At 43.5% G+C, this 17673-nt stretch overlaps 1 protein-coding gene across 1 annotated transcript in view; it reads right to left on the bottom strand.

Annotated features, from left to right (window-relative positions):
* Positions 1-17368, bottom strand: part of PPP1R21 (protein phosphatase 1 regulatory subunit 21) — a 66981-nt gene extending 49613 nt beyond the window's left edge. The window contains exons 1-3 of the mRNA XM_052648446.1: positions 17312-17368; positions 6450-6518; positions 3141-3287 (exon numbers count right to left, since the gene is read on the bottom strand). Of these exons, the coding sequence (XP_052504406.1) occupies positions 3141-3287; positions 6450-6518; positions 17312-17368 (273 nt within the window). The remainder of the gene's footprint in view (positions 1-3140; positions 3288-6449; positions 6519-17311) is intronic.
* Positions 17369-17673: the final 305 nt, after the last annotated feature.

Genomic DNA, 17673 nt, shown 5'->3' with positions numbered 1-17673 from the left:
CCTAAAAGATGATGCTGTTAAAGTGCTGTACTCAATATGCCAGCAAATTTATAAAACACTTGACAAATTTAGCAACATGTCAGTGGCCAGAGGACTGGAAAAGGTCAGTTTTCATTCCAATCCCAAAGAAAGGCAATGCCAAAGAATGCTCAAACTACCGCACAATTGCACTCATCTCACACACTAGCAAAGTAATGCTCAAAATCCTCCAAGCCAGGCTTCAACAGTACATGAACTGTGAACTTCCAGATGTTCAAGTTGGATTTAGAAAAGGCAGAAGAACCAGAGATCAATTTGCCAACATCCATTAGATCATAAAAAAGCAAAAGAGTTCCAGAAAAACATCTACTTCTGCTCTATGAACTTTACCAAAGCCTTTGTGTGGATCACAACAAACTGTGGAAAATTCTTAAAGAGATGGGAGTACCAGACCACCTGACCTGCCTCCTGAGAAATCTGCACGCAGGTCAAAAAGCAATGGTTAGAACTGGACATGGAACAACAGACCAGTTCCAAATCGGGAAAGGAGTACGTCAAGGCTGCATATTGTCACCCTGCTTATTTAACTTCTATGCAGAGTACATCATGAGAAACGCTGGACTGGATAAAGCACAGCTGAAATCAAGATTTCTGGGAGAAATATCAATATCTTCAGATATGCAGATGACACCACCCTTATGGCAGAAAGCAAAGAGCTAATGAGCCTCTTGAGGAAAGTGAAAGAGGAGAGTGAAGTTGGCTTAAAACTCAACATTCAGAAAATTAAGATCATGGCATCTGGTCCCATCACTTCATGGCAAATAGATGGGGAAACAATAGAAACAGTGAGAGACTTTATTTTCTTGGGCTCCAAAATCACTGAAGATGGTGACTACAGCCATAAAATTAAAAGGTGCTTACTCCTCGGAAGAAAAGCTATGACCAACCTAGACAGCATATTAAAAAGCAGAGACATTACTTTGCCAGCAAAGGTACATCTAGTCGAAACTATGGTTTTTCCGGTAGTCATGTATGGATATGAGAGCTGGATTATAAAGAAAGCTGAATGCTGAAGAATTGATACTCTTCAACTGTGGTGTTGGAGAAGATTCTCGAGTCTCTTGCACTGCAAGGCAATCCAACCAGTCCATCCTGAAGGAAATCCGTCCTGAATATTCATTGGAGGGACTGATGTTGAAGCTGAAATTCCAGTACTTTGGCCACCTGATATGAAAAACTGACTCACTGGAAAAGACCCTGATGCTGGGAAAGATTGAAAGCAGGCAGAGAAGGGTATGACAGAGGATGAGATGGTTGGATGGCATCACCGACTCAATGGACATGTGTTTGAGTAAGCTTCGAGAGTTGGTAATGGACAGGGAAGCCTGGCGTGCAGTAGTTCATGGGGTCACAAAGAGTCAGACACGACTGAGTGACTGAACTGAACTGTTCCGCACTTACTTGAAAAATTACCACTCTGGAGAATTCTTCCATGGAGGGGAAATGAGACATAATTAAGTCAACATGTCCATCATAGGCACATACAGTCCTAGGTACTTTATATGATCTCATTTAATCCTGACAACAACCATGAAAGTCTTTCTCACAACTGAGGCTGCAAGGCTAAAAAAACTTGCCTAAGGTCATAGACCTATAAATGGAAGACAAAGAATTCAAATCTGGGCTCAGCTCCAAAGCCTGCACTCTTTCCTCCTCACGCACCGCTTCAGTTACTGTGAACCTTCTTGCCTCCAACCATTTTGTCATCATTGCCTCAGTCCACACATTTTTAGGGTGCTGTCCAACAAACACACAGGACTTTTAAAGAGTTAATCACTAGCTTATGCCCTTGAAAAAAGCAATAACTTCTTAACCACAGAATGATCAAAAGTATCAGATCATCCATCTTAGATCAATCAGAATCTCACCTCACTACACAAAACCAGAAGGGAAAGAAATTTATATTTACACCTTGGGACTTTTTTTTTTTTTTAAGAGAAACATGGTGTTTAAAGGTAAAGCTTAGCACACTCCAGTATCGGGCATGACCTGAAGTTGAAGCAGGAGGCGTGGGTAGGTGACCTCCATGGAGCTTCATGTAGTGAAGAGGATGAGTAAGACGAGCATCAGACAGAAGAGTAAAGCCAGGAGAGTGAGAAAACAGAGCACCAGGGCACCACTCATTCCTCCTGCTCTGATCCACTCTTTGACCAGGGGTCCCGTCAGGCCTTTGTCTGCCTCTTTCCTGAGTAGGCCAGAGATCTCAACTAAACAGCCTTCCCACAGCAGTGTCCCACTCCAGGTGGCCAGGCAGGAGTACCAGACCAGTGTTTTCTCCTGGGATATTGACACAGCAGCCAAGTTTACTGGCGTTGGGGCTGCCACAGTTGGTGTGGCTGGCTCAGGGGCTGGCACTGGAGCACTTTTGGTCAGCTTGATCATTGGCTATGCCAGGAACCCGTCTCTGAAGCAGCAGCTCTTCTCCTAGGCTATTTTGGGCTTTGCCTTGTGTGAGGAGCTCTTCTGTTTAAAGGCTGCCTTTCTCATCATCTTTGCCATGTGAACCTCCATGGAGGTCACCTACCCATCCCTGTTGCTTAGACTCCAGGCCATGCCTGGTGCTGGAGTGTGCTAAGCTTTACCATTAAATACAATGTTTCTCTAAAACAACAAATGAACAAACAAACAAAACACACACAAACTGAACTCCTAAGAATAAAAACAAAGAAAATACATCTGTAGCAAACTTACAAGCCTCATGTATGAGTATTTCAACTGCCACTTCCATAGACAGTGGTTCATATGGACAGTGCTTCTCATTCTATCTGCCCTACCTTGAGTTAAATGGCAACTTACTATAAATACAACAGTTTAATTTTGACCAATATGAGATACACCGTTCATTTTTCTTAGCCACTAAATCAACTATGTGCATGCTGGTTTCTCATAAACTCTTGAAAACTCACTTCCATGTGAAAATGGCTCTAATAAATACTTAGTATATATTAATAATAATGTTTTGCTTTCTGGACCCAATAACCAGGTGTAATAAATAGACCTTTAGAGTATTTGGAGGTGAGGTCTTCTGCTAAAACCAGGATGGCCTGGAGATGTCTGCACCTAATGGCAAGGTCACCCTACCTTGTTTTGACTTGACTTACCTTGTTTTTCTTGCCTCGGGGTTCACTTAGAGCCAGTTCATCTTGAAGTAGCTCGACCCTTTTGGCAAGCTGCAGATTTCGGAATGTCAAACTGTCCATTTCCTGCTGCAGTTTCCTCAGTGACTGATCCTTCATTTTCAGTTGTTCCTACATCAAAGTGAAAACAGACCATTCCTTGTAATTTAGTCTTAACACTTAAAAAATAATAAAAAAAAATGTTTTTGTTTCACCAAAATATAATCAAAACCTCTTTATTTAAGGAATTAAACTTATATGTTCATAATTCCAGTTCCTATGTTTTTTTAGCTCTCTTTGGTGACAAAATCATTTTCTGGTCCAACCAAGCAAGTTAAAATTAAAGCTAAAGAGTATACTACTGAAGTAACATTGATCAACTTAAATACCCACAACAACATGTTTTTATATAATGTTGTTATTCATGTGTTTGGTGGTAAGGAGTCACAAAGTCTGAGGCTACAATTTTATAAATTTGAAATTTTAAAGAGAACCTCAGATTCACTGATGATGCCCTTCAGGTAAGCAAGAATGGAAGAAATATATTTGTATTCACTTTTTCCTATAAATCCTCCTTGAATTTAAGTCAGTCAAAATGAAGTCTTTTCAATACTCTTAACTTTAAATTATTCTGATCTGTCAAAGATAAAAATCAATATTATCCTAACAAAGAATATTTTCCAGATATCAAAGAATATTCTCAGTGCACTTTAAAGTGAAAATAGGAACAAAATCTAAAATGTAAACAACATGTCTTCTACTGACCATGCCGTACTGTTTATACCACAACAGGGTAAGAAAATGGGAAACGAGAAATATTTAGTTTCACTCTATTTTTAAAAATAATATTATTCTTATTCTAACTATATTTTCCTTACGATATTCTGGTAACTTTGTGTTCACTGGTAATCAAACACAAATGGCCATACACTACCATAAACTGAAAGATCTGTACGTTTACTTTACCTTCACTGAAAAACCACTATAAAGCTAAGAAGAGGTCAAGTTTTAATGAACAGGGGGTTTTTTTAATTGGAGGATAATTGCTTTACAGTGTTGTGGTGGTCTCTGTCGTCCATCAACTGAATCAGTCATAATTGCATATATATCCCATCCCTCTTAAGCCTCCCTCTCCCACTCCATTCCACCCCTCTCGGTTGTCACAGAGCGCCAGGCTGGGCTCCCTGTGTTTTATAGCAGCTTCCTGCTAGTTACCTATTCTACACATGATAGTGTATATATATATGTCAATGCTACTTTCCCAATTTTAAATAGTGGATTTTGAAACAGCAACCTAAAAACCAGAGGCTGGTTCTGCAATCTGCTGACATTATTTGCATGTTGAGGGCATGGCTAAAGGGATAGAACATGTTTCCATTGAAGAGAAAAAAAATTTCCTTTTCTGTTGTTTGTTTAGTAAGTCCTTAATGTTTACTTGAAGTTCAATGGTAAACTTAGGGCCAGCCCATGTCCAAATTATTATATATTTCAATTTAAGGAAATTCAAATCAATAAATGCTCATTGTATCTAAGAACTCATTGAAGAGACAAACCTAATATAATCAAAATGCCGACTGCAATGAACGGTTCAGTTAAAAGTAATCTTTTTACATCCTTATAATTAATTGCTCCCCCATCCCTGGGATTCTCCAGGCAAGAATACTAGAGTGGGTTGCCATTTCCTTCTCCACATTAATCACTAGGTGACTAATATTCCAGTCCCATTAACCAATCACTGATTTCAGAAGACATCCATCCCAATCTCTCTATAAATCCTAGTTCCTGCAATGACAATGATGACGGTGGCATGTGCCCTTGCAGGGCTGTTGTGAAAACTGAGAAAATGGGCGTAAGGTGCTGAGTGCAATGCCTGCCTGACACACAGCAAGCACTCAACGGAGAGGGCTTGCTGACCCCGCCACCATAGTCACCACCATAGCCACTATCAGCGTTAATCAAACACAATCAGCCACGGGAGGGTGTTAAACACCAGTGTGGGCGACTAAGATGAGTTAGGAAATCCTTTCCCCAGGGATAGGTTTTAAACATCCTAAGGAGATAGATAATGATCAATTTCTTCAGTGATTTAAACAAAACAGTAACTTAGCTAACAAATCCTGACTATAAAGCTTAACTTTAATCATCTCAGCTTAAGTGCAGACAGCTTAGGGTAAGGTACTCTGAACCATCTCAGCCCCGAGTCTGTGGAACAGCACCCAAGGAGGAGCACCACTCAAGAGACAGGTTTCTCCGGAGAAGGGGCCAACACTAGCCAAGTGCAAGGACGCATCTCATGACCTTGGTGACTGTTCTTGTGTCACTGGTTGCGGGCTACTCCAGAAAGACAGAAAAGCAAAGGGACTCCTAAGCCCTTTTCTCTGAAGAGGGAGCAAGGGAGGCAGTGAAAGAATGAGGCAGGCAGTGTATTTTACTGAAACTTGGCCAAGAAGGAATCCATATCCTAGAATCAATTTATCCAATTAAGAGTATCACTAAGCAATATCTGTGCTTCCCGGGTGGCTCAGATGGTAAAGAATTTGCCTATAATGTGGGAGACCTAGGTTCGACCCCTGGGTCAGAAAGATTCCCCTGGAGAAGGGAACTGCGACCCACCCCAGTATTCTTGCCTGGAGAACCCCATCGACAGAGGAGCCTGGCAGGCTATACAGTCCCTGGGGTCACAAGGAGTTGGCCTGAGTTGACTGAACAACTAACACTTTCAAGCAGTATTTATTACATGCCTGCTACAATGAGGTAGAAACAAATTCTTCTCCCATCATATTTCTCCTCTCAGTTAAAGGTGCTGATGGATCACTCAAACAGTCATCATTAACACAGTTTATTACTATTAACCAGCTCAACTCAAAGCAAGACTAAGGCACTAAATGATTCACACTTTCAGATCCACTTATTAGGGGACAATCTGCTGAATGCTAGGGATATAAACATGAATATGACCCAGTCCCTGCAGAGTGCTATCAGATCAAGCCAGATAAGAAGTCCCATTAAATCCTGATGAATTTAGCTATGAAAGAAGCTGGGTATGAGAGAAATGCATTAGATATAGTCCAATAAGACATTTCTGTAATCTCCAGCTAAGAAGTCAAAGCACATCACATTCATACCTAAATAAGTAAGAAAGTTAAACACACAAAAAATTCCATTACCTTCCCCTATCCCTAGTGAATCAGTGTCAGAGTTGGGAATTTAACCTACAAAATGGGCTGAATTCCCTGCTGTAAGCTTCACCAAACACTAACCTAACTCTCACAACACAAACACTCAGTAGCCTACCTTCAAGGCAGCAGAATTCGCTTGTTCATCCACGACACCTTTCTTCAAGACCTGATTCTGAGCCCGAAGCTGAAAACAGAGGAAGTAATAATTAATTTTTAATATAAAGCAACCACTTATAGCAAGGAAATCACTTACCATTACTTTATAGGAATCTGTACACTGAGTATAACTATCAGCTCACATACAAACGAGCCCTCAAGAGGAAAGGAGAGATCACCAGTGTGCCACTCAACAAATAAAGACATAGAGGCTGAGCTGCCCAATGACATAAAACTAAGCAATGCAAAATTAAGACTAAAATCCAGGTCTCTTGACTTCCCATATTCATGGTTCTTTCCATGAAACCAATCACCTCCCTAAATAAAAACTATACAGTATACAATAGGGCATTAAGTATGCCATTTTCCTTGTAACTCTGACATACCATTCACCTGTAAAATACATACAATTTGACTAAGTATGGAATAAGAATTCTACAGAGAACCAAAGTATAGGGCAACAACACACCCAGCAGGATACTGTGCCTGATATTAGCCATGCAACTATCACTCACTTCAGCCTCAGGAATGGAGGGCTTACAATCAGCCATCAGCGGAAGCAGTGTACAAAAGCAACTGAGAAGCAAATTTAATTCAGAAATTAATAACAACAGCAGCTAGCATTGGAATCCTCATTACATACCAGGCACTGTCCCAAGTACTTAACATATACTACCTCAACAATCCTCACAACCTGATGAAATAGCTGCTATAATTACCACCACTTCACACATGAGCAAACTAAGGTACAGAGAAGTTAAGTGGCAATGCTGAGAATCAGACTCCAGTAGTTTTGACTCCAGGCGTAATGCCATTTAGACAATACTGGCTATTGTTTTATAAAGCTAAATATAAATGAGAACAGTAGTAGACTGGTGAGATGGAAGAAGTTTCGGGGGAGGCAGGACTTGGGTTTCTTTTGTAGTTCACTTTTTTAAGTTGGGGTCGACTTTCATCTTAAAATATACAAAGCAAAATTATACAGCTTGATGAATTTTTATTCATGGTTACATCTGTATCACCATCACCAGCAGGGTTTTGAAAGATAAATCTTCTGTAGTAATCCCCTTCTGTAATTATCAACAAGCACAACACAGAGCATGTAAGAACAAATACACCAGCACAGAGTAGCTGACACCAAAGGGTTACACACAAACAGTCTCAGGACTCAGTACAAAGACCATGAAAGACCAGGTTCTTCTCTGAGAAACTAAATGCATGGGATGATTTTATCTATGAGCTTAAAAGAAAAAAATCTATTTCTAATTCCATGCAACTCACATCTGTCTCTTGAAAACAGAAATGACCCTTTTCTGTGCCAAAAGAATAGGAATATTTGAATGCTAAACTTCAAACTGAGCATTTGACACTCAAGAGAAAACTGAGCTAAGATTCTAAGAAAAACAGGAACACTGCAGGATATTCAGTTTGAGCAAGACAGACTAAAAGGATGAGCTGCTTCTGTTTTTAGAAAGTTGGAGATCAGGGTTCACTACCACAAAAGAAGATCCAAATTTTGCTCTGTCACTTCCTAGACAATGTAAACTAGAGATACTCACTTAATCTTTTGTTATATGGTCTACAAAGTGGGGCAATACACCTACCCTATCTTCATTCTTCTGAGGTGGTTGTGAGAATCAGACAAGAAATGTATGTCAAAGCTCTTTTTAAATGATATCATGCTCCACAAACAGTAATGGAGCTCTTATTAAGAGAGCAGAATCAAAGGGACAACAGATACACTTCTAGTTTGCCATACAACCAGGAGCTACCTGTGGCTCAGATCATCAGGTCCTGAAAGAAGATGCTGTGAAAGTGCTGCACTCAGTATGCCAGTGCACTTGGAAAACTCAGCAGTGGCCACAGGACTGGAAAAGGTCTGTTTTCATTCCGATCCCAAAGAAAGGCAATGCCAAAGAATGCTCAAACTACTGCACAATTGTACTCACTTCACATGCTAGCCAGGTAATGCTCAAAATCCTTCAAACTCATATAGCCAAAGGACAGCAGTACTACTTGAGGGCTTAGGTTTCATTTCATACCCCCATTCTAACTTTGATCTATGATCATCTCCTTTGTGCAGTCTTTAGAACCTCTTACTGACTGCCTCAAAGACTAGGGATGAAGTCTGAAATTTGCTGAACTGACAATTCTCTGTAGGACCAGAATTGCATCCATTTTCAAAACAAGTGGGCAAACAGGAAAACCCCTGTAACTTCTAAGGCACACTTAGAAGCTACTTAAAGCAAACCAAACAGCCTACTTTGTCAAAAAAAGCAAAATTAAATTTTTCAAATTACTGCTGTTTGGAAGTTAATCTGATCATCAAGAACAATGATTTTGATTTTCCTTTGGAAAATACTGTTGGCTGAATTGATAACAATTCAAATACAGTGTTTCAATGGTACCACTCAACAGAAAAATGCAGCTTTTAGAAATATTTATCTAAAATCCCCTTCTAGTAATTGGTAGGTAGAAGAGGATGAGCTCGGCCGACTCCACTGCTTGTTAATTACACTTGGCATTTGGCATCTCCCTGCACTTCAGCCACTGCCACATCTCTGCATTACTGACCAGCATCCTGTCAAACGCAGATACTGCTGTGACCAGTCTGGTCTTTCAGAATGTTATCTTTCTCCTCATCAGCATTCACCACAGTGGGAAGGCAAATGCAGTGCTTGTCTTAGAAACAGTTACAGATGGTCACTAATGCCTCTAGGAGATGAGTGTGGAGACTCCAGCGGACGTGGACGTAACTGAGAAACAACTGCCCTGAAGTCTCCATTAGAACAGGGAAATTCTCCAGGAGATGATAAAGCCTATTTCCAGCAGCTGTGCCATGCACTACTGTTCCATTCAGTAGAAAACTGGTCCTCTGAATCCCAACTCAGAAACCCTCTTGGTCTTTTCAAACTCATTTTTCATGGTCTTGTGATCTTCTGACTAGCTTTCAGTTCAGTTCAGTTCAGTTCAGTCGCTCAGTCGTGTCCAACTCTCTGCGACCCCATGAATCGCAGCACGCCAGGCCTCCCTGTCCATCACCAACTCCCGGAGTTCACTCAAACTCACGTCCATCGAGTCAGTGATGCCATCCGGCCATCTCATCCTCTGTCGTCCCCTTCTCCTCCTGCCCCCAATCCCTCCCAGCATCAGTCTTTTCCAATGAGTCAACTCTTCACATGAGGTGGCCAAAGTACTGGAGTTTCAGCTTCAGCATCATTCCCTCCAAAGAAATCCCAGGGCTGATCTCCTTCAGAATGGACTGGTTGGATCTCCTTGCAGTCCAAGGGACTCTCAAGAGTCTTCTCCGACACCACAGTTCAAAAGCATCAATTCTTCGGTGCTCAGCTTTCCCTTGACTCAAAAACACAGCCTTTTCACATGTTGACCGACCAAACCCCAACTGTTCTTCTAGAGACTACTTCCTACTCCGATCCTAGTTCCATAAATTTTTCCCAGCCATTCTCTATAGTGCCCCTATGGTCCACAGAGACCATGCCCTCAGTTTCCTGGGCACTTACTAGTAACAAGACAACACTTATAAAAGTACTCAGTCTTTATAGTACATTTTACATTCACTAATTTATGTATGATTTCTACACTCAAGTCCCATCTGCCAATTAAACCGTCCTTCACAGTAGAGACTACAGTATAATCCCTTTTATCTCCTGCCTACAGTGAAAGATCAATGCTGTGGACACAGAAAGCATTCGATATATGTTTAATTATCAAATTAAATGCTGTAAATCAGGGGTCCCCAACCCCCAGGCCACCTTCCACTACTGCTAAGTGGCCTGTTAGGAACCAGGCCACACAGCAGGGAGTGAGCTGCATGATAGGGAGTGAAGTTGTGGCCATATTTACAGCTGTTGCCCATCGCCCTCCAACACCCCCAGATGGGACCGTCTACTTGTAGGAAAACAAGTTCTGGGCTCCCACTGATTCTGCATTATGGTGAGCTATATAATTACTTCATTATATATCACAATGTATAACAATAGAAACAAAGTGCACAATAAATGTAATATGCTTGAATCATCTTGAGACCACCCCTCCCCTCTGCCAGTCTGTGGAAAACCTGTCTTCCGCAAAATTGATCCCTGGTACCAAAAAGACTGAGGACCGCGGATGTACCTAAAAGGGGTCGAAATGTAATCCTTCGTAGGGACTTTCCTGGTGGCCCAGCGGTCAAGAATCTACCCACTAGTGCAGGAGACACAGGTTCAAACCCTGGTCAAGGAATTAAGCCTTGGGCGCTGCAACTAGACAGAAGCCCTCATGCAGCAAGAAGAGCCTGCATGCTGCAACTAAGACGCAACACAGCCAAAAATAAACAATAAATGTAACGCATCCTGCAAGAGACCACCATTACGTCAACAGTCCCTCTTTAAAGCCCTTCTGCAAATGATCTGAACCTCATGGCCCTACTGGACACCAAGCACCTTCTAAAGTCCTGAGCCTAACTCTCTGACAACCAGTGTCCGGAATGCTCTGTGTGATTCTGCCTCTGGAACAGCCCGGCTTCAGTCAGACTTACCACAAAGCTGTTTCTCCGGGGACACAGAGAGTGGGGTGAGCCACCTATGACCTCTCTCATGCCGCTCTGCCAACGTGGTAGAATAACTGGCCCAAGATTAGAGATTTACTACGTTCTATCACAAACTACTAGAAGAGTTTGTGCGGAAAGAGGTGAATAGCCTATACGCTGTTTCTCATCTAATCCTCAACAAGACTGTGTTCACTCTTACATAACTGCTTCCATACAATGGGCCTTGTGACGTTCATACATGTCTTTGTGCACGCCCAGTCCAACTCTTCGTGATCCCATGGACTATAGCCTGCCAGGCCTCTCTGTCCGTGGAATTTTTCAGGCAAGAATACCGGAGTGTGTTGCCATTTCCTCCTCCAGGGGATCTTCCTGACCCAGGGATCAAACCTGCATCTCCTGCAATGGCAGGCAGGTTCTTTACCACAGTGCCATCTGGGAAGCCCTTATACATGGTTTACAACCCTATAAAACAATCTTCAAACATCTAGCTTTTCTCTATTACAAAATAGTGTATGCAGCAGACAACCTGAAGCCCATTCCTACGCCTCACCAAAAACCCTGATTTGAGAATACTTAAGTCACCAGCAGACCACCGTTTCAGTGTCTCTAGCCTGGATGAGCCTTTTAAAAACTCCTAGTTGTAACACTGTAGGTATTCTACAGCTGTGGGAATACCACTCAGTCTCCCTCTGCCTACTAACTTTTTCCTTGCCCTGGAAAAGCGTAAAGTAGCTGTAGGCTACATACTGTGTACTAAAGGCTGAGATTCTTTTGTCACTGAGTTGGGGAAAAAACCTTCTTTCAGACCTGCCTTCAAACAAAACTCTGTCTTGTCCCTGCTCCCATGTAGGGAAATTCAGTAGAATAAAACCCCCACTCCAACTCTGCAGTCTGCCTCATCAGCGATTGCTTGGCAATTCAGCTGAATTAAAAGAGTAGGACACCCCTTGACTTTCTAAGGCCTTGCTATTCAAAGTGTGGTCTAGGGACAGCTGTAGCAGGATCATCTGGGAGCAGAATCTAGGCCCCACCCCAGACCTACTGAACCAGAATCTGCAGTTTAACAAGGTGCTTCCCTGATGGCTCAGATGGTAAAGAATCCACCTGCAAGGCAAGAGACCCAGGTTCAATCCCTGGGTCAGAAAGATCCCGTAGAGAAGGGCATGGCAACCCACACCAGTATTCTTACCTGGAGAATTTCATGGACAGAGGAGCCTAGCGAGCTACAGTCCATGGGGTTGCAAAGAATCAGACACGACTGAGTGACTACCACTTTCACCTCTCAGGTGCGTCACATGGATATTTACATTTGCGATGCACTGATCTCGGGGCTAACCTAGCACAGTTCAGCAGGGTGGTCAATAGCCACATGTTCCTATTAAAACTTAAATTACTGGGACTTCCCTGGTGATCCAGTGGATGGAAAGCCACCGTCCAGTGCAAGGGACAAGGGCTCAACCCCTGGCTGGGGAACTGGGATCCCCCATGCCACAATGGGAGAAAAGCCTCTGAGGTGCAAAGAGGAGCCTGCATGCTGCAACTAAGATCTGATGCAATCAAAAATAAAATAAAAAATAAATTTAAATGACTTAAATAAAGTCCAAAATTCAGTTCCTCGGCTGAGCTAGCCATGTCTCAAGTACTCGACAGCCCCACGTGCTAGTAGATGCCCTACCGGACAGCAAACATGCAGAACATTTGCATTCTCCTGGAAAGCTGCAGTCCACAGCACTGAACACAGGCTGTTTTTCAATCCACCTTTAGTCGTGAACCCAATACATTAGGGTAGAAAAAAGCTGATACTCCGTTTTACTTTAGTCCAGCTCCTGAGTCTTACTTCTTTTACAAGAGGAAGCTATCAGGTTCAGCCAAGCCCTGCTCTCTGGTAAGCAAAACTGATCCTTTCCTAAAACAAGCAGATCTAAGAGTATCAATCTAAAAAGTTTCCAAAGGCAATCTCCTTCATAACTACAAGAAGCATCAATTGCAAGGTAAACCGTTAGGGAAATAGGATCCAGCTTTCCCACTGGTTTTCACAGCTTTGAAAAGAGCTTTAAAAAGATTACCTTTATCTGAGCAAAAGCTACTATACTGACACCATTTCTTGGTGGTTCTCAGACTCTGGTGTGCACGCAAATCACTGGAGAGGTTTGTTACAACACAGACTCCCAGGCCTGACCACCAGTTTCAGATTCAGTAAATCCAGGATAGATGCAACCCATTCCCAACACCGATGATGCTGATCCCGGGGCTACGCTTTGAACCACTGACCCAGGGTAACACAAACAACGGAAAGATGCTTAGACTTGACACTTGTTTCCACAGGGACATTGTGCCAGGCAAGAGTGCAGAAGCCTGTGCCGAGAAAGCAGATTGAAATCAAATGGGTCAGACTGTGTGCCCTCAGCCTCTTTTCCAGAAAGATACACACCAAGTAAGAAATGGTCTGATTCTTAAGTCAACAGTGTAGTCAAAATGAGGCCCTGATTAACTCTCCCTCACATCTCAAAGAGGCAGCCTCCATCTATTACCTACTAATTTCATAAATCTCTGAAAACCAGCTTCTAACCCCTTCCCCGCCCCCAAAGTGTTAAACCAGAAATTTTAAAAGCCTACAATGATTGCCTAATTGCCCAAACCACTAATGTCTTAATCTCCACTTTAACTGGCCTTTCCATAACAATTTATGTTTTAGCAACCTGTCTGCCTCAGAAATTTTCATCTGCTTCAGCCTCCGTGGTTCATCTTTTATCTAACGAAACTCTCAGTCTCTTTAATGGAAGCTCCTCAGACTGATTTTGCTCTTTCTCAGGGGGAAAAAAGATTATGACAGAAGTTATAAAGGGAGAAATGGGCCCCTTCCCGACACACAGACTGAGATCTGCATTAAATAAGAACGAGAAGATTCTGTAAGTGTCATTGGTTGAGGGATCATCCTTGCTGCTCTCTTGATACTGAGGCCTCCTTCTATAGCTTAAAAGGACATCATTTTTCTTTGTATCCTAAATAAGGAAAAAAGGGAGACATAACTGAAATTCAACATCAGCCCACTAAGTCTGTACCAGGGAAGCTAACAAAAAGGTAAAATACCCCCCTTCCATAGGCACAGGGCTGAAGGAAGCATGTATCCTGCACGCTCAGTCACTCACTTGAGTCTGACTCTTGCAACCCCATTGACTGCAGCTCACCAGGCTCCTCTGTCCATGGGTGTCTCCAGGAAAGAATACTGGAGTGGGTAGCTATTCCCTTCTCCAGGGGAATCTTCCTGATGCAAGGATCAAACTGGGTCTCCTGCATTGCAGGTGGATTCTTTACCGCTAAGTTAGTAGGCTTAGTTGGTAGCACAAATCTTATCTAGAAATTGCTTGGCCCTAGAATCGACAGGGAACAAAAAGCACATGAAATCTTTTGACCAATCCCTGATTCTCACATTCTGAAATTTCCATCACGTTGCAGTTAAAAGGATGAAAAATGGTCTGGCCCAATAGGGAGACAACTTCAAGTCTGGCAGACCCCCTACAGTACCCTTAGCATCTCCTATTGTCACAGCCTTCCCACAGGTGATCCCCCCAAAAATCTACCTAAAGTGATTAACTCTCAAAGTTCAACTATCATCTTTAGGGGAATTATTTTAAAAGTTTTGGCCTTTGTCCTGACTTTTAGCCAGTCTGTCTCCACTAGAAATTTTCGACAGTGACCCCAACATTACTTCAACCTACTATGTGAATCAGATGGCCTCAGCATGCCTTCCAACCATAATACTATGATTACATCTAACCTTCACGGCAAACTGGCGCGCCTTCTGACCCACCCTCCTCTGCCAGCTGGCAGTGGTGTTCTGTCACAGCAGTCCATGGGTTAATTTCAGGGTCAACTCTCAGTATTCCCTCACTCATCACGTCCCACAGAATGGATGAGACACAAGGATGAGTGCCCTGACACTTCCATATGCTTCATAAGTTTGCAGCTACGTGCAAAGCAGGCACTCAAAAAACAGATAAGCTAAACCATATTTGTCAACCATAATTCCTAAATTTAAGCCCTTTCCATCTTAACAGTCACAAATTTTATTTAACCCTATATAACTCTCCCTGATACTATTCAGAGAGCCTGCAGTCTGGTCTCCTTTTCACCAGTCTTTCCCAATTTGTCCATCTTCCTCAAGTTACCAGTTACCTTTCTAAAAGCACTGTCATTCTCCCATTTGAAAACCTTTAGTGTCTATTCCATTTATTCAAAGTTCAAACTTCTTACTTGACATCCAAAACTCTTCACAATCGGGTCCAAATTACCCCTCCAACCATACTTCACCACTCTCTGTCATTTATCTGACCATGTCTTCACGTCAGCAGAGACTGTCTCCTTTGCCTGGAATACTACCATCCATCCTTTCCTCCCTATCCACTACTCCCCAATCTGAGTAACTTCTACTCTTACCTGCCATTTCTTCTGTGTGCCCACTGATCTAACACTTGTTGTCTTGTATTAATTTTACGTACAACATTTGAATATTCTATTAAAGGGTTCTCCTTAAGGTGGAACTCTGCCTCACTCAGTGGGGCCTGGCAGACTGTTTATAGGTGGCATATAACTGTCTGCTGAACAAAAGAGCTTACAAAGCCAAAAGAATAAAATCTTTTCAAAGTTTCCACTACTTTTGGGAGGCTATTTCAGCAGTGCGGTCACTGCTCAAAATATTTCTGGAACTCTCTTCTGCCATTTGGAATTGCCTTCTGAGCTTGTTTACTCTCTGAAAAGAAAATCAATCCCCTTACTTTATACTCATGAAACATTTTCATCCCAAAATAGGAGAGCCAAGTGTCGGGACTGCCATCCTCTACCCACCGCACTTCATCACATGGATTTGTTCCAAATAATTTCTGGACTTTTCAAACAAACAAAAAATGCCTTCAAAGGATAAAAACTTGCCATCACTAACATCTTGCCAGAGGCTCTTAGAGACAAATTCAAATGGAAATGCAGAAGCTTTGCCAGTGGTCGTGCTTAGACCTCAGTCGGTCCTCAGTCTGTCCGACTCTTTGCGACCCCTTGGACTGTAGCCCACCAGGCTCCACTGTCCATAGGGATTCTCCAGGGAAGAATACTGGAGTGGGTTGCCATGCCCTCCTCCAGGAGATCTTCCCAACCCAGGCCTCCCACATTGCAGGTGGATTCTTTACCTTCTGAGCTACTGGGGAAGCCCTTGCCAATAGCAGCACCACTGGAATAATATATCTCGAAAGGCTTCCATGTGATTCTGAAGACTTAAGTGTGTATGTTTAGGCACAGGTTTTATTTTTCACAAAACAATGCATTTCACCTTGCTGCATATCCGTTGTATGAAATTTTTTAAAGTGTGTCTCAGTTTCTCCAAAGTAAAAAGGAGTCTAAGCTTCCCCATGCTCCCTCGAATGCCAAGATCACTGAAAACCAAGTTTAATGACTACTGAATCTATTTCCAAAGATGCAAGATTCTGCTTTTAGAACTTCCGTAGAATATTCTTGAGGCAGAACCACACTACACAGAAAAGCAGCACCACCCTTTTCCAAGAAAAGGGTCCCACCAGTTAAAAGACTGATGCCATAAATATGACAAAGGGAAAGGTCACTATTTTGCTTAATTCAACATGTCCTGAGCATCTTCTGGGTGCTCTGCCCCACTCCAGGTGACCCAAGAAACAGAGAGAAAAGGACATAGCCCTAGCACTCCAGCTTTCAAAATCATTTTCAGACAACGTCTTTCCAAAGCACTGAATCCATTCGTAACCACCTATTTCTGGTGAAGTAGTTTACACGCGTGACTCTATTCACACTTTAATTGCGGGGGTGTGGGGGGGAGGCAGATAAATCTCTTTATCCTCATATCATCCCTGTGGGAAAGGAGAAAGCTTGATCCTTCCCATCGCCAGGCTGGGAAAATTGAGGAAGCAGCAGGAAAGCGACGGTCCTCACCTTTCCCTGCCCCTCCCGACCAGCACCAGAGGCGGAAGCCAGGATTTCTGACATCCCTCTCCAAGCCCGCTAGTTCAGTGAGAAGGAAGAATCAAACTCCTGCTCCTTCCCACAGAAACGCACACCGACCAGACACCGCCCGGCCCCATCTCCTGGGAACTGCAGGTGGAAGCGCGCTAATGGTGGATACAGAAGGCGGAGACAGGAGGGGCGCGCTCGCGTGCCCCCTCCGCCTTCTCCCTCTGTCCCGACAAGTCGCTGCCAAGGCAACCCGGGGCCGCAGGACCGGGGACCCCCTACTCCCCGCATATGACGGGTACCTTAGAGTACTCCTGAGCCAGCTTCTGGTACTTCCCCTGCAACTCTGCCGAGGCCATGGCCTCCCCCGCCCTGTCCAGGCCAGACTGCCCAGGCCACTCAGCCCCACCCCCCGCCCCCAACCCCAGACACGCCGCCGGGTGTGGATCCACCAGCTCCTGCCCGCTCTGCCACCGCCGCCGCGCCTCCTCCTCCACTTCCGGGTTCGCCGGGTGAGAGGAAGGAGGAGTGGGGCCAGGGGTGGAGCGACCACCGGGGGCGGGGCGACGTCTGACATCACCGCCCCACCCTCCCGCGCCCGAGCACGTACGCGCGCAGAATCGCTGGCGCTCCTGGGCTCTGCCTCAGGCTGGAGCAGGGGGCG

This window comes from Budorcas taxicolor, chromosome 11, assembly GCF_023091745.1.
Source record: "Budorcas taxicolor isolate Tak-1 chromosome 11, Takin1.1, whole genome shotgun sequence".
In the NCBI taxonomy this organism is placed as follows: domain Eukaryota; kingdom Metazoa; phylum Chordata; class Mammalia; order Artiodactyla; family Bovidae; genus Budorcas; species Budorcas taxicolor.
This window is presented reverse-complemented; position numbering and strand designations above follow the sequence as displayed.